This window comes from Schistocerca piceifrons, chromosome 3 (assembly GCF_021461385.2).
Source record: "Schistocerca piceifrons isolate TAMUIC-IGC-003096 chromosome 3, iqSchPice1.1, whole genome shotgun sequence".
Classification (NCBI taxonomy): Eukaryota; Metazoa; Arthropoda; class Insecta; order Orthoptera; family Acrididae; genus Schistocerca; species Schistocerca piceifrons.
This window is the reverse complement of record NC_060140.1, coordinates 223937680-223961776: the sequence shown is the minus strand read 5'-3', so window position 1 is coordinate 223961776 and position 24097 is coordinate 223937680. Positions and strand designations below refer to the sequence as shown.

Sequence of the window (24097 nt, the reverse complement as noted above, 5' to 3'; positions counted from 1 at the left end):
ATACCATCATCCAGATCGTTTATGTAAGTCATAAAAAGCAGCCGACCTATTACGCTGCCCTGGGGCATACCTGAAGTTATGCTTGTTTCTGTTTATGTCACCCCGTTCAGGACGACAAACTACTCCCCGTCTGTTAGAAAACTGTCTATCCAACTGCATATGTCATTCAATAGACCGTAAGTGTGCTCTTTTTGGAAAAAGCGACAGTGTGGAGGTGTGTCGAACACCTTTTGAAAGTTGAGAAATATGGCATCAACCTGAGAACTGGTACCTAGAGCATGTCGTATATCATGCACAAAGAGGGCCAGCTGTGTCTCGCATGACTGCTGTTTCCTAAAACTGTGCTGGTTCCTGCAGATGAGCTTATCAGAGTCTAGAAAGGTCATTATGTCTGAACACAAAATGTGTGTCATGATTCTACAACAAATTGATGCCAGTGAAACTTTGTGCATCCAATTTTCTACCCTTTTTATAGATTGTTATGACCTGGGCCTTCTTCCAATCCTGTGGAACTTTCCACTGTTCCAATGATCTCAGATAGATGGATAAAAATGGGGCCATATTTGTAGCATAGTCAACATATAATCTTATGGGGATACCGTCTGGGCCAGATGCCTTCCTGGCATCTACGGATCTTAATTGTTTTACAATCCCAGATACACTAAACACTATGCCAGCCATCCTTGCATTTGTTCGAAAGTTGAAAGGGGGAATGATACTGCAGTCCTGTACCGTAAACGAGTTTTTGAAAGCTAAGTTTAGAATTTCAGTCTTCTGTTTATCATCATCAGTAACATTACCAGTATTGTCAGCAAGAGAAGGTATTGGATTATTTGTAGCATTCATTCATAGATTTTATGTACTGTCATGTCCCGAGAGGGAGTGAGATTGACACGAATTGTATCCATGGGTCTTACCTCATTCGATCTTCTCGAAGAGTAGAAGTAGCTTCTGCAACTCCGACAGCTGGAAGGAGCAAGCTATTTGCTAAGGTGTAGGACACGGAACTCGGTGAGGAGACGTCACTGCTCCAGGGCAGAATTCATAAGATCCCAATAGGTTGACAACTGAGAATTCTCTACCGGCACTGTCTTGCCCCAATTTCTATCAGTTGAATCTCATAGTATGGAATCTATCTCCCTGGTTATAGAAGAGCCAAGGCTAACGAATCTTTCTACGTGCCCATGTCTGCCATAGAACGACACAGAGGCTGTGTCGGTATGCTCTGCGGGTCTCTACTTAACAGCGACTGCCTGAATAGTCCTCCTGACCCCTTATACTACCTTCGAGCATCACTGAAAATTTCTAGAACATTATAGAGGGTTCTATATATCTAGCCCAGAGGCTGGCCGTGCTTGCTGGTACATTTCCATCATTATGAGATGCGTGAAAGCTATTTGGTTCCCTGTTATTGTCATGTAAGCTTACTTGCCTAGTGGTGCCGCTGTGTCGGTGCTGGGTAAGTAAACGCGAATCATCAAATACTGTTGCAATGTTTCCGTCCTGGAACGGGCTGCTTTGTTGCTTTAAGAGCTGAATTATTCTTACTACTGTTAATTTATACTTGCTGTTGAGTTAGATTCGCAACATGACCAAAATTTTTTGGGGTTATTTTTAGAATCTGCAGCTAAAATATTGCTTTCAAATTCGTTAAAAGAATCTATCATTGTCCTTCTGACAACTGCTTTCACTTCGCATAATTTCTGTTTATCAGTGGGGCAGTGACTACGCTTAAACTATGCACCTAATGTTTCGGACTCTCTCTAACAACTCTACTATGAACACCCTGTGTATAATCTTCTGCTTTGGGAGAACCATCTTCCTTTCAATATCTTGTGGTACATTATCACTCACTCTTAGCAACATTATCTTTTCCTCTCTTGGTCCTATTTCCCTGTTGGACTTCTGATCTCCCTCGAAACTACAACCTTCCGGCTGCTCTTCTACTGATAAGGGTATGCCTCACTCTTGGAGTCTTAACACTTTTCCCCTGAAATCTAACTAAAGCTTACGCTGTGTCAGAAAATCACCACCAATCAACCCACCATATGGAATGTTCAACCTTCACTTATACATGTGGAACTTGTGCCAGACTTCTCTAGCACCTTCCACATTTGGGTATATTTCCACTGCATCTATTTTACTTACCACTTCCCTGGTGATATGTTTCAGCTGAATCCTTTCTGTTAATTTATTCAACAGCAAAACTGACAAGAATTTCTCTTTAAAATGCACAGCTATGCTTCTGTATCTATTAATAACTTCAATTTGTTTCTTAAATCTGAGCCATATAACACTAAAACATTGTTTTCTATTCCACAATTTATTACCCTAACTGTGAACTTATTTAACTTGACAATGCCTGACTAAACAGCTTTGCAATCCCTTAATTTCCATGAACTTTCCTGGTTTAACTTAGCACTGCCCCTATGCGCATCCTCTGTGTGTGCCATGCACCTTCATGGCAAGTCTTGGGGTAGTGCCCAGTTTGCTTGCATTTAAAACAAGTCAAGTTGTTTACTCTTGTACACAGTACACCAAAGCTACCAGGCAGGTTGCAATGAGGGCATCTCCACTCTTGTAATGAGTGAAAGCTGTTGGTCTCCCTACAGTTCCCTTTAAAATCGCTGGGATCTATAGCAGTTAATTTTCTTAGTCTTGTGCTGCATTCTGCATCTGTGTGACCTCGCTTCATAACAGAAATTTGTAAATTCTTTTGCTATCAGAACACAAACACTTTCTTCCATTTTGTTTCTTCTCGAGTCACTTCCTATGTGTCCTCACAAGCCACACGTGGGACACTTTACGTCTTTACTTTGCCTTGGTCCTTTCACAGTATCCAATTCAGGATTAAGGTTTAGTGTCTCACTGATAATAACATGCTTTCTTCCTGTACTGTTAACTGCTGCAGCTAACACAATTTTGTCTTTTTGGCTTCTCACTATCGTTTGAATTCTGTCATTGCTTAGTCTTTGAATAAAATATGTTCTTCCCAAAGAGTTTACCAGCTCTATAGCACCCTCTAGATTCTCTCTACTTGTAACCCTGCTTACAGTTTCCCTAAAATCTCTCTGCAGTTCATCAGTTTTAGTGGCCCACAATGAAATTGGTTCCCCTTGGCCTTCTCCCACTTGAAATATTCTGCAAGCATAATAATCTAGTGTTCCTTTACTCACATAGTTGTCTTCCAGAACTCTCTTAACTTTTTCCTGTGTACCCGTTCTCTTGTGTCTTTACAATATATATCTTGGTTCACCAGTTATTTTAACTATAATGAAGTTGAGTAAATTTTTGTGTTTCTGTTTATTCACTAAATCAATGTGGCACCCACATTCTGTAAGGTCTCACTTATTGCCATCAAATACACTAGAAATAATACATAAAGCTATCTTAACCAAAAGTCTACCAGTACTGCTTGATGAAGACGTTTCACTACCTGGAGCCACTTTACCCATCTTAACTATTTAAAAATACAATTACAGTTACTACTATGTTACTGATGAATATGTACCACTTTCTTGTAATGCCTCAAAATGAGCTGTGCTGTGTCGCTCGGGTGTGCGCACTGCCCATCACCCTCTATCTGCGATGTGTTGACCACTGTCCTGCTTGGCTGTGCCAATTCCGTCACTCACTCTGGCTGCTGCAGCAGAGACCAGACCCTTGGCCTCAAACCCATGGATCTCTGGCTACTTGGACATCCCTGGTGCCACATGGATCTCCACCAAGCTGCCATTGCTCTGCACCTACTAGGACTCCGTTACAGACTCTGTTGTCATGGGACAGTATTTCTTCTTAAGCTGAAAGTTGTGAGTCAACACAATTTTCTGCAATTTGCCACAGTCACTGCAGCAAACCTGCTGACTCTCCTTCAGTAAGTCCTACTAACCAATTGCCTTTGTGTAACCCATACCTGGCACCAAATTTATTTATGTCATGTTCCAAATGTGTGTACTGCCTGACATGGTTTGTAAAGTGGAGAACCCATTTGACCACTGTACGAAGGATACTTGATCTGATTATTATGTTACAATGCCTGGTATGAAAAGCAAGGTGGGAGGTGACTTGTTTATTTCCAAGTCGGAAGCGTTTAACAACTTCTGAGTTTATTTAAAAATGTTACAGTGTCAAGTTAACTGCCCAGGTTACAGTGTTCCCAATGAAACAAAGTGACAGTGACTGACTATTACCATTTTGTCTGCTCTAATGTGAAGCTGTCGCTAGCACCCAAATGACAAAACACAGAGACCCCAGCTAGTTACCTAAAATCCCATCTGATCTGGTTGTTATCCCTGCAAACTCATCCAGCCGCCTGCCTGCACCTTCTCACTTCAGACTAAGACTTCTAACCTGCCCGCAATTTCTCTGACTGTAGCTCCTGCTCTTGAGTTTTGTTCAGCTTTCCCTTTCAATAAGGTTGGCCTCTGACATGATCTTTCACTACCTCACTGGCTCTGTGTACACGAGGCTCTTCAGAGGCTGGGTGACAGGGCTTGCCTATATGGTCACACACTGTGTCCTAAACCCTTCTCATGACATAGCGGCATTCCCACCTAAAGGCCCTCTTGTACCATGCTCTCTGTCTAACTACAAATGCTAGGCTCCTATTATTCTTAATTGCATTGCTTATCAAGGGCTCAATGTTCAGAAATACATAGGGCCCCTCAGTGCTTTTATAAGTCACGGTTTTTTTTATCACACACAGGTGCTCAGCAGCCTGGAATCTGGCTGGTCTGATTGCTGCACATCGCTTCCCTTGCGAGGCTGTAAGACTTATTTTCTTCCCAGTTTGTTACTAATTTTAATGTAAGACTTGGATTCTGCAGAGACTTTAATATGCCAATAAGACTTTGATCTGCCTTAAAGGTATCAAAAGGTTCCACCTCAGTATGGTTGCATATAGTAACAAGCTACTGCGGAAGCAACTTGTTTGCTACAACTCACAGCCGCCCACTCTTATACGGCTGTGCCAACAGCTTGCATTTGGTAGTCTTTTAGGTCATTAGTGTTGCAATTACAGATCCAAAAATTATAGAAATTATTTTTTTGTTTTCACAGTTTATGGCATAATTAACACAGAAACCTAGAGATAAGTGCAATTTGGACATAAGAAAAATACACTTCTTTGCAAGCCAGCATATAGTCACACATTCCTATGAAAATGTGAAAGAAATGACAGGTCATACGAATGAGCATGAGTCATGGAACACATTAGTTACTAATAACTATCAGCTTATAATTTGTACATATTTTGAACCTAGGAAGAAAAAATATTTATTCCTGTTAATTGAATTTGTGTTTTATAGTCCCTATATCAATTCCATAATTCAATACTAAGTTATGCATCATAAGCTACACTGCAAGACTATGCTTACCATATCCCAACAAAATTTAGTAACTATGAACTAATTGTATTGGTAAGAGACTAGTAGCAAGAGAGAGACACAGCATTCTGTGCTTATATACGCATTATGTATCAGTGTTTCGTTAGCCCATTACTGATACTTCTGATTCTACTTACAGCTTCAGGTGTTATTTTATGAAGATCACTTCGAAGTGTTGTATTTATGTGATGAAGTGTGTATTTCTTGTGCAGCTCCCTACAATTTTTTGGAACAAGTTCACTTGAAAAAGACTTTCTCTGCTTAATTATACAAAACATTATAACAACAACAACATTATTACTTCGAAACCTTATCTTTTACCTTTTTATATCCTCAAAGTTTAGTTTCCTACAATGTGAATTAATCTGTTTTGGGGGAGACTTCATACCACAGACTAGACAAATGTTGACACAAGGAAAAAACATTAGAACTAACTTTACAGGTTATGTGTTTCTGGAACCAAACAGTGTTCTTTCCTTTTTTTATTAGACAACTGGATACCTGCAGCAACAGACTGGGCACAAAGAGCTCACTTTTAAGTTCTCACAATGTGTGCTCAGATCTTAATAACAAAAATAATTATATACTCAGAAATCTTAAATGATATTTCCAAGTCCACTGCACCATATGTAAGAAGACGCCACTGTGTCCACAAGTGTACTTTATACAGGAGTGATGCAGGTGACAACTGTCCCGCGTATATACAAAAATTCCACTGCTACGAAAAGTGTACACCTTCCACATTGAATGCGTGTAAGAGCCTGGAAAATGGACACAATTTATAAGATGCAAAGAAATATGCAATGTTCCACAGTAAAATTATCAACATAAAGAGGCTCTGCAGACAGAACACTATATCAAGATGCTTACTTCATGAAGTCATCAATATCCATGGTTCGGGCTCTCTTTGTTTCAAAATCATTTTGCTTGAGGATATCATCAATCTTCACTTTTATGTCAAACTTGTCTGGAAGTGTCTGAAATTATTGCAAGTGATATTAGTTTTAAAATTTAGTTTTCACATAAATCTAAGAAACCCTAAAGCCACAACATGCTTGTAAAATTAACAATGGTTTACTATTTTGTTTTGGAAGTCATATTTTTCTATTTACATGTGATGAGAGCAAACAATTGCACACATCTGATGAGAGTAAGCAGCTGTGCACACAGGAGTAACAAATGGAAGATGAATAAACTGGAAATTAAAGGAAAATGAAACATTTCTCCAACTCCTATCCCCAGCTTTATTTTGACAAATCAAGGAAAAAAAGAGTTTTAAACTGAATGCAAATTACTTTGGCTTTTGCCATACAAGCTTCCTCACTGTGGAGGGCTGGTAACTTATTTCAGTGCTGAGTGCATAATAGCGACATGAAGTGATTCACTGCAGATGGATAAACCCTTTCCATGCAATACGAAAGACAAGTTCCACCCAGGGCAGCACTGTTCTACGAACTTTTGGAGTACCTCTGTGAAAAAGTTTCAAGTGCCAACTTGATATGCAGAACAGGTCTGTCATGCAGCTTTTAAAGGTAGCAACATTTTGTTCAGATGGGTAAACTGAAATACCACAGAGCAATGTTGGGTCTTGAACAGCTTAACACCAACCTAACGGCATCAAAGTTGGTGAAGGTTTATAAGGAATCAACTTCTTAATTTACAACAGTTAATGTCAGCACATTTCAGCATAGTTTCTATTCAAAATAATCCATATGAATGATGAGCTTCGTGCAAGATGCAGGCACATATATGTTGAATGCTGGGTGATAGAAAGAAAAAGGCTAACTTATTTTGTGTGGCGATTTGTTACTGGGGATATGAGCCCACCAGTTCATTATATAATTGAAACAACAATCAAAGCAGTAGGTGGATATTTGGCACCAAAAAAGGTAAGTCCACCTCATCTGTCACAAAGGCTATGACCAGAAATTTATGGAAGTCAAAAATGACTGGCTTAAATCAATAACTAGTCAATACCACATGTGTCTTGTGGATCCACAGAGTGGAAAAGACACACAAGAAAATGCTGGACAGCAAAAGAAAAATATTTCCTTTCATCAGGGCACTGAAAGGAGCTATGGCAACATTAAAATTGAGGTATCTGAGGTACAAATACTTGGAACATCAACTGTAATTTACAGATCTCTTTTCCTATACCATACACTTATTCCGACAGCTAAAAAAGAAGAAAGATTTCGGTTAGATGTCCTATTGATAACGTGTTCATTAGAGCTAAGGCACAAGCTTGAATTCAGGAACATAATCATTCATACTCTTTCAAAGGAACCATCCTGAAACTCGCATTAAGTGACTTATGGAAACCATAGAAAAGATGTTCAGATGGAGATCTATATTACTATCGTCACATATATAAATCCAGTGTCTTGCCACTGTCTTATCTCTCTTGTTAGCCAAAGAAATGTGGAGACAGAGAATGTTTCGGTCTAATAAAGACGTTATAGCATACCTTCCAGAATCACACTTCAGGAACACAATCTAATTACCACAAAAATGTTGGACATTTTTGGCCTAAAAGGGGCCTATGTCACAAAAAAAAGGCACATTTAACTAAAAAATAGTATTTCACTGTCACACACACAACTCTTCATTGTGATCTTGTACTATCCTTTAACTGTCACCACCTTTATTTGCACTTTAAACAATATATAGCTATAATTCTCAACACCATGCAGTCAAAATGAAGACTCCTATTTATATTCCACAGTCTTAATTATTTTTCCTCAAATTTAGCATGTTGTTAGTCTTAATTTGGTGACTGCATATCAGAAGTAACAAGGATACTTACTATGTTGTGTAATGAACAGTGAATCTTGTAATTCTTTTCAAGTGCAGCAAGAACTGATGACTGTTTAAATGCTGAACCCAATGTTTTATTCTTTCTTGTGAAGGCAATTCTTGTAAGCCCATCCCACTCTGTAAAATTGATGGGAGGCGGAGGATTTCTAGGCTCTATTCGAACTACACTTGATTCCACCTTTGGAGGTGGCTTGAAATTGTTCTTCCCTACCTGCAAAACATATTATTTGGTACACTGTTTTCAAAAACGAGTGTGAACTAGATTCTGCAATGATAAAATGGTGAGATAATTCTGTCTTGAACACAAACCTTCAATAGCATATCCACTCTTGCTAAGAGCTGAGTGTTAATGGACAATCTACAGTACAGTTTATCACCAGGTTTTGCAACAAGCCTTTGAGCAAATTCTCGTTGGAACATAATTACTGCACAGCGGAAGAATGGCCTGTGTAAAAGGAGCTTGAAAACTAGACGTGATGAGATCTGATACGGGATATTTGCCACACACAAGTCAAAGAATGGCAAGTCTGACTTTAGAACATCACCAATCAATATATGCAGTTTAGATTGCATTGGTGTACCTTGTACCCTTTTTTGCAGTTCAGCAACTAAACTGAAAGCAAGAATATTACATTACATATCCTTCTTTATCAAATGGATAAAGTAAATTTTAATACGGCAATGCATTTTCATTTAATTTATAGAATAATTACGAATTTCCTCTTACCGTGTATCTATTTCACAGGCTATAACTTTTTTAGCCCTTTCAAGAAGTTTGACAGTCATATTTCCAGTACCTGGACCAATTTCTAGCACTACATCAGTAGGCCTTAGAGCAGCTTTTTCAATCATACTTTGAATTATCAAAGGATTCTTCAAAATATGTTGACCAAATTCTTTGTTGAATAGAATTCCTGAAAGAAAGAAACCATCATTATTCATCCATATAACGTATTTTTCTTCTGTGTGGAAGAGGGTATAAGAAATATAACAAATGTGTTTGTTATTTGGCAAGAGAAAGGTATTAGGAGGGAAAGGGGTGGTGGTGGTGGTGGTGGAGATTCTGGGCAGATCATGTCTTAACAATAAACTAAAGTCTTAAGAAGTGACATTAATATTAAATTTACACTTCTGAAGAAGCATTAAATTTTATAGCAACATGAGTCATTCTTCAAATTATAGTACAGAATTAATCACTGTTTGGTTCTGAAACTCTAACAGCATCTGTGTTTGCAGATTAAATTACAGGAATTTGGATCCACCAATTATGCAAGCAACTGTTCAGTTTAATCCCCCAACATGTTTAGCTGACTTATCACCAGTCAGTACTTTTATTAAGTTCTGCAAAATGTAAATATATTTTACATGATTCTTAGAGTCAAAATTAGGTTTAAAAACATTTTACATCTGTTTTGATTATTAACTTATTTTCTAGAATTTAAGGTTGTATAAGACCTCATTTGCATTGTTGTACAGTGTGTTTGTATTCAGGGATACAAGAAGAACGATCATTTGGGGGGGGGGGGGGGGGGGACGACGACGACACTTCATAAACACATACGCCTTCCAAGATAGAACACATTTCATGTAAACTGTTACTTATTTTCTGTACTTTTCAACACACTGTCAGGCTTACACATGTACAGCAGTTAGTAAGCATTACAGCATGTATTTTATGAAGTATCACTTGAAAAACATGTATTTTCAACGCACTCATCTCTAAGCATTATTGTCCGGGTCACATTACAGCAGTTGTATAGTTCACAGTAAATGTTCAGATATTCAACCATCAACTTCAATGCATTTATTCACTCTTCGGGAAACCTGTCATGTTGCTTGTTTGCATGCCTTTGCACATTCCCTAATGAGGGCAGCAGTGTCAATGATGTGACCAAGCACTTCAGATTGTGTATTCACCTTTCATTAACACACCTCAGACTTCACCCAACCCCATAAAAACAAATCTAAAGGCTTGTGGTTTGGTGATAACTGCGACCAGTTAATTGTACTACCATGAGCAATCTAGTGATTACAGTAAGACACATAGATGTGTGTTGCTACCCTAAAAACAAATGTACATTAAATATATTCTATATCAGAAACCATTCTCAATAGGGATATGTCCATACGAAGTTTTTTTTCAAATGAGTGTTTATGCCACATACCGGGATATTGGCCATTCCTCCTGGGACACTATGTATAGCTTGCCATAACATAAAGAAAGTCCTAAAAGAACCTAACAGTCTAGAAAAACAAGGTAATAATCATAACAGACATACATACATGTTCACAAAAAAAAAAAAACAGAACACCTTCAACGACTACAGACAGGATGTCCACATTCACAAGACCTGTACTTTAGTATGTTCTGAGAAATCACTAGCATTTCAGTCACCTCAGGTCAGCACGTGTCCCATAGCCTAGTAGGCATCGGATCCACCATAGGCCCTGATAACTTGTTCCACGCATGATGGCATCAACAAGTATAAGGCATAAATGGTGTCCTGCAGTATAACCACTCATGCTGCATTCATCTGGTTCCAAAGTTCACTTGTGGTTGTTGGCACTGGATTACAAAGCTGCACCCGTTGTTTCAACATATTCCACATATTTTTGATTGGTAACAAGTCTGGTGACATAGTGGGCCAGGGCAAAAGACTGACATCATGACACCAGGAAGGTATTTATTCGGGCAGCAACATGTTGCTGTGCACTGTCTTGCTGAAAAATGACATCTGGGGTGTTGTGCTGAAAGGATATGACTACAGGTCGCAGGATGTCATTCACGTAGGTCACACTATTCACAGTGCCCTGAACATGCACCAACTGTGGTATGTGATTGTACCCAATAGCACCCCACATCATAAGGCCTTGAGTTGGCACTGCATGTCTTGTGCAAATCCTGTCACTGTGATGCCATTTCCCCTGTTGCGGCAACCCAAAATGTGGCCATCATTTTCAAACAAACAGAACCTGAAATCACCCAAAAACACTATCTGATGCCATTCCTGTCCCCAGTAACATTATTCCATATACCATTGCCATCTAGCATGCTTCCATGCTTCTGCAAATTCATCAAAGGTAGGCGGACAACTGGATGATGCAGGTGTAATCCATGCCATAATAAACAGCAATGGACTGTTACCTCTGAGTGTATCATGTGTTGTACTATTCCACTGTTGTTCCAGAGCTGAAGAGGATGCAGATCTGTCCTGCAATGCCATTTGGATGAGGTGTCGATTTTCTTGGAAGGGGGGAGGGGGGGAGGAGTCTGGGTGGTACAATCTGACCCATCTCATAGTGTTCTACAGCCTTTCGTGAGCCACTCTGCAAATACCTGTTGCGCTGCTGAAACACTTCATTGCACACAGGCAGCAATTTCCTGCGTGGCTGCATCACATTCTCTCATGTCAATAAGATGCCCTCTTTCAAAATCGCTGATTTGAAGGTACAGTCGCGCATACGTCTGTGATGCATGTGATGCATCCTACATGTTTGCTCAAGTCACGCTGATCCATTACCTTTGGTTTATAGTGAAGACACAGCCACAGCCACATTTTACCGGTAACTGGTGTTTCACCACGAAATTGATGTTGACCTGAACCCACACGCCGACATGGTTCAAATGCTAATCATTTCTCCAGAACATACTAACGCATATGTCCTGTTTATATGAACATTATATCTCTACTTGTTCACGTTTCCCCCCCTCCCCCCGACATGAGTGTAAAATGCTTTTAAACCTAATTTCCTTTCAGCTAAAATATGCTTGAGAATTAAAATGAACAGTAGCTTGCATAATAGGCCAGACATGGTTTCTCATAATTTACTCTGCTAACACAGAGGCTGTTAGAGCTTCAGAATGAAACAATAATTAATTCTGTACCATAATCTGAAGAGACACACATCTTACAATAAAAATTTAATGCTCCTTCCGAGGTCCTTACATATGAAGTCCAAGTACATTTGGATAAAATTAATTGTCTTTGATGAATCACCACAGCATTAGCCTGAGGTGGTTTAGGAAAACCACCATTCCCAGAAGTCCAGTACCTTAAACACTAGGGCAGTTTACTTTAACAATAATACAATTCATATCATATAAACTGCACCAGTCTGTAGCTTTTGGCTACTAAATTTCACACTTTATGCCACTGATTTCTATTACCAAATTTTACAATTAGAGGTTAATACTTAAAGGGCATGTTATTATCTTCACAGCAAATACATTTATTTTTCTATGAACCTACTGCACAGACCATCACACAGAGCTTCATGTACTGTATTTTACAGGCTATAAGACGCTACGGACTGTAAGACACATCTTAAATTTTAAGCATTTTTAAAAGAATAACATTTTTACCATTTGTATTACTATACTGCACAAAAAAGGACTTAAGTTATAAAACCAAACTGATCTTTAAAATCCCTGAAATTCATCATTTGAACTTCCTTCTTTTTCTTACTCTCCATTTTCATAGTTGCCCTCTTCATCGATAATATGGTCTTCACTGGCATCGAGAGCATTGCTTATGATGCACTCCTTTAAAGGTTTAACAATAATGTTTTCTCTCACTCTAGACCACGACTGTTTTATCCACTCGCACACTTGTTTGATTGTAGGTAATTTTAAAGCTCCCTTCAGTATGAATTCATGTTGGGTTTCACCCATCATCCATTTGTTCCATTCCTCAGTCCGCCCGCTTAGCTGAGTGGTTTTGGCACTGTGCATTTGGAAACATCAGATTGAGTTTAGTACCATCAGCGTAGCATGAAAGGCTAACAGTGTAGTGCATTTATCATGTCCAATTGTTTTTATAGCTACAATTTTAGCGCTTTTCAAGGCAACAGTTCTGTTAGTCGACACATCAAATGCCAGTAGTTTCATCCACATTCCCTACCTGGCTTAGTTCCACACTGTTTTTGTTTTGATGTTAAATAATAAAGCAGTGGAATGATAGTATTTTCTCTTCATACTCTTGCAGCATTTTCTGAGACATTTTGGTTTTGGTTTGCATGCTAAGTCCATGATCCTTCATAAATCTGTAGCACCAGCCAACTATACCCTTAAAGTCTCTTAAGCCCCACTGTAGCACTAGCACGAGTGTGTATTTGAATAACTTTTTGTATTAATTCCAATGCCATTTCGACAGTGTCCTTGAATCCATTTCAATACGTCATCTTCTAGTTTTGGCCACTTTGCATTCAGTCCTCTACTTGCACATTTAGTCTTGCTCTTTTTTTTCCAATTCTTCTTTACTACTCCAGCAATCCCAAATGGTTTTTTTTCTGTTGGAGGACGGACAAAATGTCACACAGCTGCTCTGTTTCCATGGTCTTTGTTATTACTTTCAATTTACAGTCCACATCATTTTTTCATTACGAAACTAGCTACTAACAAAAATACTGTACTGTTACCGATGATACAAATGACTATCAATTCAAGTTCACTGGCACTGTAGACTGCAATTACACATCATAGGATAGGCAGTGTTCTGGGTCTATGATGGCTGGGTGGGATGGGATGGAGATAGTGTTAGCAAGCTTGTGAATCCCTGCAAATCATGTTCTTCACATTGGTGCACTGCTGCTGCCAGTTGAATCCAGTGTCGCCAGATAGAGATAGGTTTCCTACGGCATTGAATATATGGCCATTTTTAAGACTGGTGGAAATTTTAAATCAAACAATGGACTTTTTACATTGATGCACTTGACTTCTGGAGGCAATTTCTCGAACAAAGAACTGCATCTCATAGTCTATAAAATACAGTACTAATCCGTCATCATCCAACTCATCCAGTATTGTGTGTCTGATTTCGACAGTGTTGAAGGTACATCGAATTTAACTTTGCTGTGGTGCATGAAAGGCCTTAGGTTAGAAGAAAAAGTTTGACATACGGCTAACCAAGTGCACTGGCTTGACCTAACAAAACCAACTGCTGGAGCACTTACATAAAATGCTTTAAACATTCTGCTTTACTGATAGACACACCTAAAAGTACACAACACCATCCTAGCTTTTGTAACAGTGGAGATGTGTCACAATATCAAGAAATAACTATTATGGCACTACAGTTAGCCACAGAAGGCAAAAGTTGTAGAGGAACAGAGAAACTGGAATGTATACCACAGTATCAATCACAGTGATGATTATATTATTTCGTTAAGTGAAGAAACTTGATGCCATCCACTTGGTATCACCTTCATTCTATTGAGGCTCTGTGGTACCATAACAATGACCTTCTACTTACTTCACATGTAAAATTAATAATAGCAATCTGTAACTGTATCCATCCTTTACATCAGCTTAAGTTCTGAAACTTTTTTTAACATTCCCTAGAGGTGGCTTGGTGGCTCAGTGCCAGAGTACAAATTCAAAAGTCTTGAATTCGATCCCTGATCAATCCTAGAATTTTTATCTGTTGCTTGCAACTTCTTTCACTCGTATTTGTTAATGGGAAAAATGCCAAGTTGCACTGTGCTTTGGCATCCATATTACACTTTATGCCCCCTGTAACTGACAGGATAAGTCGGCTCAAAGGTTGGAGAAATGCAGTTGCATACTAACTCCAACAGGACCATGCCCAGTAAAGCACTGTGGTGTTCAAAACAATCTTCAGATTGATGACTGCTTCACTTAAGTTATAAAAGGATAAGAAGAGGAACAAAGTGAACAGAATGACAAACTACTGACTGGTACCAAGATTGGGATTCAGTGCACAGTCCACCAAATTAAAAGTGTGGTATTATTACGTGGCATGCCGGAAAACCTTACAGTGAAGTGATCGATGCCTGAACTGAGGCACATCATGATACACAGTTTGTGAATTGAATGACTGTTTTGTGAATTATTGTCAACACTGCCATTCTTAATTTTACTAGCATATGAGTTTACAATTGTCATTATGGTAAAAAAAGGGTTACTGCTGGATATCAAATCATCTTTATCTTAAGTAAAACTAATTCCTTAGAATAGTCTAGGAAATAGGGTTAGCATCAGTTCCTTTGGAAACAAAGATTGTTTAATCTCAGTTACCCAAACAATGTCTTACAAACATGATAGCATCAAAAATCATAATGTAATTAAGATAAAAATTGGAGTTTTTCTAAGTTGATTGCTTTAGAGACACATTTTGCTAGACTTTGTTTTAAAAATGTCTATTTGTGGGCATTTAATGCACATTAAGCATGTTAATATTTTTTTTACAACAAAGCTGTATATGTGGACTCTTAGAGATGTAAAAATTAATTGTAGACCCATTGTCTCGATCATGTCAATAATGTCATGTGAAATAATCATTGTCATCCAATATATGAATAAACAGCGGGGTGGCTGAGCCCACACAGAGCAGAGTCAAGTTTCTTTTGAGCTAGTGTGTTACTATATCACGAGAACAGAATAACTTTGTTTGCCAGAATTGATGTATTTGTGAAAAGTTATAATACAGAACGAAATTTGGTCAAAACGCGGTATATGCTTTTTTATAAGTGTACTTATCAGACTCCAACTGTATGGCTGCAGTGAAACAAGTTTTAAAAATCACCCTGACTGCAAGTTGTATCAGTATTTGTAAAAAGCTTCATGAACTACAATAAAATACAAAATCAGTTTACGACGGTGGTTTGAAAAATTCTCGGAATCACCACGAGAGGTCAGGGCCAGCGCAACGAGTTGTTCATGTGATATTCAATGACTGTTGCCTGAAAACAAATGCCATGTCAGTACTCTTGGTAGACAGCTGTGGTGGTGACATGGCTCTGTTGTTGTTCCCGCATAGTGATTTGCGAAGATCGAAAAAAAATCGAGATTTGAGCTGTGATGAAGTACTTCTTAAAGAAAGATATGAAAGCAAAGGACATTCATGCAAATTTCCAGAATACACTGGGGGACTCTGCTCCTTCATATTCAACTGTTGCCAAGTGAACAAACAAATTTAAATTTGGTCAGGAGAGCTTAGATGATGATTTGCGTAGTGGTCAGCCAAGATGTGTCATTAATCCAGAAATCATTGCAAAAGTGCACAAAATGGTCACGGAGGATCGCTGATTGAAAGTGCGTGAAATTGTTCATGCTTGCCAGATGTCATCTGAAAGGGTATATCACATTTTAACTGAAGCATTGGAAATGAAAAAATTATCTACAAGATGGGTGCGGCAACTGTTGACGCTGGGTCAAAAACACATGTGCTGTTGTTATGGCAAAATTATACGAACTAAGGTATTAATTGTTGCCACAACCACCTTATTCACCTGATATTGCTCCATCAGACTTCCATCTCTTCCCAAAACTGAAAATTTTTCTTGGTGGATGAAGATTCAATTCAATCGAAGAACTGATAGCTGAAGTTGACAACTATTTTACAGGCCTGGAGGAAACTCATTTTTGAGATGGGATCAAGGCACTGGGACATCATTGAACCAAGTGCATTAATCTACAAGGAGATTACAATGAAAAATAAAAAAAAGTTTCGGTGATGTACTACTTTTTTTCTGTTCCTTTCTGAGAACTTTTCAATCCACCCTCGTATATTGGAAATTTAACACAACTTTTTGTAATAGATTGTTACAGTGTCTACACCCAAATCAAATACATCAATCACCAATTACATTCAGAAAAATCACATAATATTAAATATTAAATAGTGATAATAAATTGTCACAAAACACTAAACAAATAGACGAGAGGAGCACAGGATAGAAAAATATTAAGGTAATGACTGAATGTCTCATTTGAAGGGGATGTAACTTGAAAGGGAAATTGCAGAATGCCAGAGTTTTTTTTTAAAGGGTCAATAATTTCCACCTGATAAAGATGTGGCTTTAAACAGAAAGAAATGTGCTGGGTAAATGACAGAAAACATGTGGTGTGACACCAATGGGAAGCAAGAAAAACTAGAAAGCACTGAAACCATTTGAGAAGAAAATTAGCTATTTTAAATAAAGTTGCTGCGGGGATCTCTGCCAGCATTCACATGAAATGATTCAGGGAATCCATGAAAAGCTAAAACAGGATTAAAGAAGTGAATGTCACCCCTGCTGTACACTGCACAAACTTAGCACAGTGGAATTACGCAGTTCTCTGAACTACTTTTGTGGCTAGGTACAAATCTATGGTCTACCAAAAGTTCAAATCCACAAGTTTGCTTTGACTGTGATGGAACTGTGTTTGTAGATGGTGTGGTGACACCCGCTTGTGTTTGATGTTTATGTTTCAGAGATGTTTGTTAGAGACGTTAGTGAGACATTAAACATTGTGTGTGTCAGGTTGTTAATGGAAGAGTCAGTGTTGGTTTGATAGTGAGTTACTACGATTTTAGCTATTGTGGCTGATAATTTGTGTTTCTGTTTGGAATGTGTACCACATATTTATTATTGTGAGAGACTCAATATTATTTTTCTCCTAGTTATGGATACAACGCAGAAATTTATAAGTAGGCCATTGCTTGCCGCAATGGGTGACATTATGTTGTCTGGCATCAAGTTCCTACAGTTATTCAGACCAATTGCAGATGATTTTGTGTGTGTGTGTGTGTGTGTGTGTGTGTGTGTGTGCGCGGGGGGGAGGGGGACCTAGATTTATGGGACGGTGGTTATGGCTGATAACTGTTTTTGTGGTTTTATTTGCTTTGTATTGTAATATGTATGGTATGCATGTTTATGTAAATAGTTGTTTGTGTTTATTGAAACTGGAGATGATGCTAATTTTCACAAATTTCAGGATTTGTTTTTTTTAAGTGCCAAACAAGTGTGTTGGATTGTGATTATTAGGTATTGTGGATATTGGTTTATCATTGTTGGTTAAGTCACGTTTTTGGTATTAGTTACAAGTGTGAGTTTTGGTTTGTTTTAGACAGATAGGGTAATAGAAGGTTTCAATAACAGATTTGATGATTTGTGTGCATTTCGTTTTTGGAACTGCAGGCTTCGTGTGAACTATACAGATCAAATGAAGTTTGTGATACTAGGTTTTCAAATTGTTTGAGGGTTCCTGGTATTGAGGTCTTTGTTGGAGCTATGTAGGTCAAGTGAAATTTGAGGTGGTGGGTTTTCAAGTTGTGTGTGGGTTACTAGTGCTTTGGTCTTTGTTTGAACTGTATAGGCCAAGCAGAATTTATGATACAAATGTTTTTAAGTTGTGTTAATGTTCAGAATTTTGTGTGCTTAAATTGTGGGTTAATATCTGTTTTGGAATGGTGATGTTAGTCTTACTGTCATATATTTAGGCTGTCTCCATCAAAAATGTCCTACTTCCCACAGCTGTCCTGTTAGTTTCACTCTATTGCTGGAATTAAACACTTCATGTGTTATTTCTGTTTGTTCACGGGTGTAATGAGTGACATCATGCTCACATCTGAAATACAAGCAGAAGTGTGTGCCATATTCGTGACCTCAAGGGACAAATCCATGGGTGGAATCTCAACTTTCAATTTTGCTTAAAATGTATGTGTGTGTAATTAAAATCAACACTTCTGTAACAATTATATGCTGTGTTCTGCTTAACAACTGAATCGAGATTAAGGAACTTGCAATCACAGCCTCATTTTTCTTCTGGTAAAATTTGGTTCTGAAGTAGATAACAAACAATACAGTTTAACTGAAATTAACCCAGCCCATTTCTGTAACATAGATGCAGAGGTGACAACTACCAAATATGTAATCTACATTTAAATTATGCATGTCAGTGTAACGAAAAACATTCCAAAACAGTATCAATTATGCTCATCCCTCCATCATCCATGCTACTACATTCTTGGATGATGAATAGGGAAATTATATTTAGTATGCCCCACATAAGGCCACACTTACTTAATTTTAACATAAATTATAAAGAAGCAGATAAATGGGGCATTTGTAGGAGGAGTGACGAGATGATTTAGTCATTATACTATTGTGTGCCACCTCCCATGAACCATGGACCTTGTCGTTGGTGGGGAGGCTTGTGTGCCTCAGCGATACAGATAGCCGTACCATAGGTGCAACCACAATGGAGGGGTATCTGTTGAGAGGCCAGACAAACGTGTGATTCCTGGAGAGGGGCAGCAGCATTTTCAGTAGTTGTAGTGGCAACAGTCTGGATGATTGACTCATCTGGCCCTGTAACACTAACCAAAACAGCCTTGCTGTGCTGGTACTGCAAACGACTGAAAGCAAGGGGAAACCACAGCCGTAATTTTTCCCGAAGGCATGCAGCTTTACTGTATGGTTAAATGATGATGGTGTCCTCTTGGGTAAAATACTCCGGAGGACGTTGTTCTCAAGAGAAAGAAAACTGCTGTTCTATGGATTGGAGCATGGAATGTCAGACCCCTTAATTGGGCAGGTAGGTTAGAAAATTTAAAAAGGGAAATGGATAGGTTAAAGTTAGAGAAAGTGGGAATTAGTGAAGTTCGGTGGCAGGAGGAATAAGACTTCTGGTCAGGTGAATACAGGGTTATAAATAGAAAATCAAACACAGGTAATGCAGGAGTATGTTTAATAATGAATAAAAAAATAGGAATGCTGGTAAGCTATTACAAACAGCACAGTGATCAAATTATTGTGGCCAAGATAGATACGAAGCCCATGCCTACCACTGTAGTACAAGTTTATATGCCAACTAACTATGCAGATGATGAAGAAATTGATGAAATGTATGATGAAATAAAAGAAATTATTCAGGTAGTGAAGGGAGACGAAAATTTAATAGTCACAGGTGACTGAAATTCGAGAGTAGGAAAAGTGAGAGAAGGAAACATAGTGGGCGAATATGGATTGGGGGAGAGAAATGAAAGAGGAAGCCATCTGGTAGAATTTTGCACAGAGCATAACTTAATCATAGCTAACACTTGGTTCAAGAATCATAAAAGAAGATTCTGTACATGGAAGAATCCTGGAGATACTAGAAGGTATCAGATAGATTATATAATGGTAAGACAGAGATTTAGGAACCAGATTTTAAATTGTAAGACATTTCCAGGGGCAGATGTAGACTCTGACCACAATCTATTGGTTATGAACTGTGGATTAAAACTGAAGAAACTGCAAAAAGATGGGAATTTAAGGAGATGGGATCTGGATAAACTGACTAAACCAGAGGTTGTACAGAGTTTCAGGGAGAGTATAAGGCAACAATTGACAGGAATGGGGGAAAGAAATACAGTAGAAGAGGAATGGGTAGCTCTGAGGGTTGCAGTAGTGAAGGCAGCAGAGGATCAAGTAGGTAAAAACATGAGGGTTGGTAGAAATCCTTGGGTAACAGAAGAAATACTGAATTTAATTGATGAAAGGAGAAAATATAAAAATGCAGTAAATGAAGCAGGCAAAAAGGAATACAAATGTCTCAAAAATGAGATCGACAGGAAGTCCAAAATCGCTTAGCAGGGATGGCTAGAGGACAAATGTAAGGATGTAGAGGCTTATCTCACTAGGGGTAAGATAGATACTGCCTACAGGAAAATTAAATAGACCTTTGGAGAAAAGAGAGCCACTTGTATGAATATCAACAGCGTTGATGGAAACCCAGTTCTAAGCAAAGAAGGGAAAGCAGAAAGGTGGAAGGAGTATATAGAGGGTCTATACAAGGGCAATGTACTTGAGGACAATATTATGGAAATGGAAGAGGATGTAGATGAAGATGAAATGGGAGATACAATACTGAGCGAAGAGCTTGTAGAGCACTGAAAGACCTAAGTCAAAACAAGGCCCCGGGAGTAGTCAACATTCCATTAGAACTACTGACAGCCTTGTGAGACCCAGTCCTGACAAAACTCTACCATCTAGTGAGCAAGATGTATGAGACAAGCGAAATACCCTCAGACTTCAAGAAGAATATAATAATTCCAATCCCAAAGAAAGCAGGTGTTGACAATCTATGAGAAAATTACCAAACTATCAGTTTAATAAGCCACGGCTGCAAAATACTAACACGACTTTTTTACAGACGAATGGAAAAACTGGTAGAAACTCGTCTAGGGGAAGATCAGTTTGGATTCTGTAGAAATGTTGGAACACACGAGGCAATACTGACCCTACGACTTATCTTAGAAAATAAATCAAGGAAAGGCAAACCTACGTTTCTAGCATTTGTAGACTTACAGAAAGCTTTTAACAATGTTGACTGGAATACTCTCTTTCAAATTCTGAAGGTGGCAAGGATAAAATACAGGAAGCAAAAGGCTATTTACAGTTTGTACAGAAACTAGATGGCAGTTATAAGAGTTGAGGGGCATGACAGGGAAGCAGTGGTTGGGAAGGGGGTGAGACAGGGTTGTAGCCTATCCCCGATGTTATTCAATCTGTATATTGAGCAAGCAGTAAAAGAAACAAAAGAAAAATTCGGAGTAGGAATTAAAATCCATGGAGAAGAAATAAAAACTTTGAGGCTTGCCGAAGACATTGCAATTCTGTCAGAGACAGCAAAGGACCTGGAAGAGCAGCTGAACGGAACAGACAGTGCGTTGCAAGGAGGATATAAGATGAACATCAACAAAAGCAAAACAAGGATAACGGAATGTAATCTAATTAAATCAGGTGATGCTGAGGGAATTAGATTAGGAAATGAGATGCTTAAAGTAGTAAATGAGTTTTGCTATTTGAGGAGCAAAATAACTGATGATAGTTGAAGTAGAGAGGATATAAAATGTAGACTGGTAATGGCAAGGAAAGCGTTTCTGAAGAAGAGAAATTTGTTAACACCAAGTATAGAATTAAGTGTCAGGAATTTTTTCTGAAAGTATTTGTATGGAGTGTAGCCGTGTATGGCAGTGAAACAAGGACAATAAATAGTTTATGCGAGAAGAGAACAGCAGCTTTCGCAATGTGGTGCTACAGAAGAATTCTAATGACGCATCAAGGGATCTCCAACTTAGTATTGGAGGGCAGCGTGGAGGGTAAAAATCGTAGAGGGAGACCACGAGATGACTACACTAAACAGATTCCGAAGGATGTAGCTTGCAGTAGGTACTGGGAGATGAAGAAGCTTGCGCAAGATACAATAGCATGGAGAGCTGCATCAAAGCAGCCTCTGGACTGAAGACTACCACCACCAGCACCAACTCCAAGTTCTCATAAAAATATGACGTAAACTCAGGTAAAATGAGGTGTACACTGATTTGTACACCAGAGGCATCACAGACTGGGGACTCCTCTAATTGGGGTATGAAGCAATGAGTTAATGGGTTGTGTCCAATTTGGAGATGGGTCAGCATGACTTCATCCCAGTGCAGTGATGGGTATGAGGTATGCCACAGGTGGATAATATGTATGTAGGAGGGAGCATTTTTTTTTCCCACATCATCTTGTAATGTCTTGTATCAGAATTGCAAGAGTAATTCTGTCTGTAGTTTATGTATGTGTTTTTTTGTTGTGTATCACACTGAATGTGCTGCATATTTGTGTGCTGTCCTTGTCTCAACTGAACTCATGACAATTCACTTAGCTCTTATCTGAATCTTCTCAATTTTGCATGTTATTAAAGACCATAAGCATTCGAGATTGATAAACACCATCTCGGAAGAGAACTCTGTAAGTGAGCACTAACATGAACCAGACAATTACACAGTGAACGTCAAAAAACTGCAGAAATGCAGATGCTAATATGCTGAAAAATGTAAGTCATAATCATGTTTTAAAAATGCTGTGTGTCCGATACTGGATAACAATATACCAGTAGAAGTTACATATTGGACAACTCCTTGCACGTTTTATAGTTTACACATAACAGACATGCGTAATATGCATCAAACTGCTCATATTAGATAGGCTACCTGACCAAAAAAAAAAATCGAATATTCGTATACATTTATGAATGTGTTTTCTTTGGTTGCTTAAATTAGTTTGCAAGAATGGCAATAATAATACATGATGATAATTACTGTAACTTCAACGACGGTAGTCCTCGTAAGGACTGTTTCAAGTCTATAGTCTTTTACCAGCAGGCAATACCCTAACAGCATACTCTACTATTCAGTGATGAATGAGGCAAAAAGTCTAACGGATACTACTTATTTATCATATGATTATGTGTTAATCTGATAGGCACAGCTTCCAAACCAAGCCTGGGAATAATGAACAATGCGTCACTGCACAGATTGACTGACGGCATCATTAACATGGCAACGCTATAAATCTTAATATAATGATCAACAGTTGATGCCATGGAATATTAAAGACGTGTCGAAGCCTTGTAACGCCTCTCTCGCAGATACTGGACAACTCAAAAACATGTCACGTTATAGACAAGAACACTAGCGAAATAGTTCGACCGAAAATACACAAATACAGAAACACAGTCTCAGATAAAGACACGCAAAAGTGGAGATCGTCAGGTATCTGTACAACATGCACATTACACTACTCACAAAACTGACAGCTGTTCTAACTCAGTACTTAAAACGTCGATCCCTCTTCCAACTTATGGAATGCCTTACCCTGTTTGGCAACCAGCTGATGCTGCCTCGTCTTCTTCTCTGCCTTTATCTTCGGCATTGTGCTTGGTTTTAAGCTAACTTCGTTGCATAAAATTTATCCTACGCAATCACGGCTAGTCACCTCACCACGTGAAACATTATAGACTTAGACAACATACACAAATGCACACCGCTGTAAACAGTGTTTGTTATCAAAGATTTTATCAACAGAATACCTCAAAGACATAAGTCCCAATCAAAGATATACTATTCACTCATCTTTGGAACGAATAAATCGAAGAATATGCTCGTCCACAGCCGCCTTAAGGCCCGTCCACACGCAACGATCTGTCTGCGCAAATGTCTGCGCACATCACATCTGCGCAGACAGATCGTTGCGTGTGGACAGAAGATTTGCACCAACCTGAGGTCTGTGCAAACCTGGAAGTTGGAGTTGGAGGTTTGAGCGAAACCTCTCAAATCTGTCGGTTCAAACCACATCTGCGCAGA

The 24097-nt window shown here is 38.6% G+C and overlaps 1 protein-coding gene across 1 annotated transcript; it reads right to left on the bottom strand.

The window, feature by feature from the left end:
- Window positions 1–5830: 5830 nt before the first annotated feature.
- Window positions 5831–23800, bottom strand: LOC124788182 (probable dimethyladenosine transferase). Its single transcript, XM_047255342.1, has 6 exons — window positions 23609–23800; window positions 8929–9115; window positions 8511–8814; window positions 8191–8412; window positions 6255–6361; window positions 5831–6145 (listed from the first exon to the last, which is right to left on the bottom strand). Exons 1-6 carry the CDS (start codon window positions 23664–23666, stop codon window positions 6103–6105), a joined length of 921 nt encoding a protein of 306 aa, XP_047111298.1. The 5' UTR covers window positions 23667–23800; the 3' UTR covers window positions 5831–6102.
- Window positions 23801–24097: the final 297 nt, after the last annotated feature.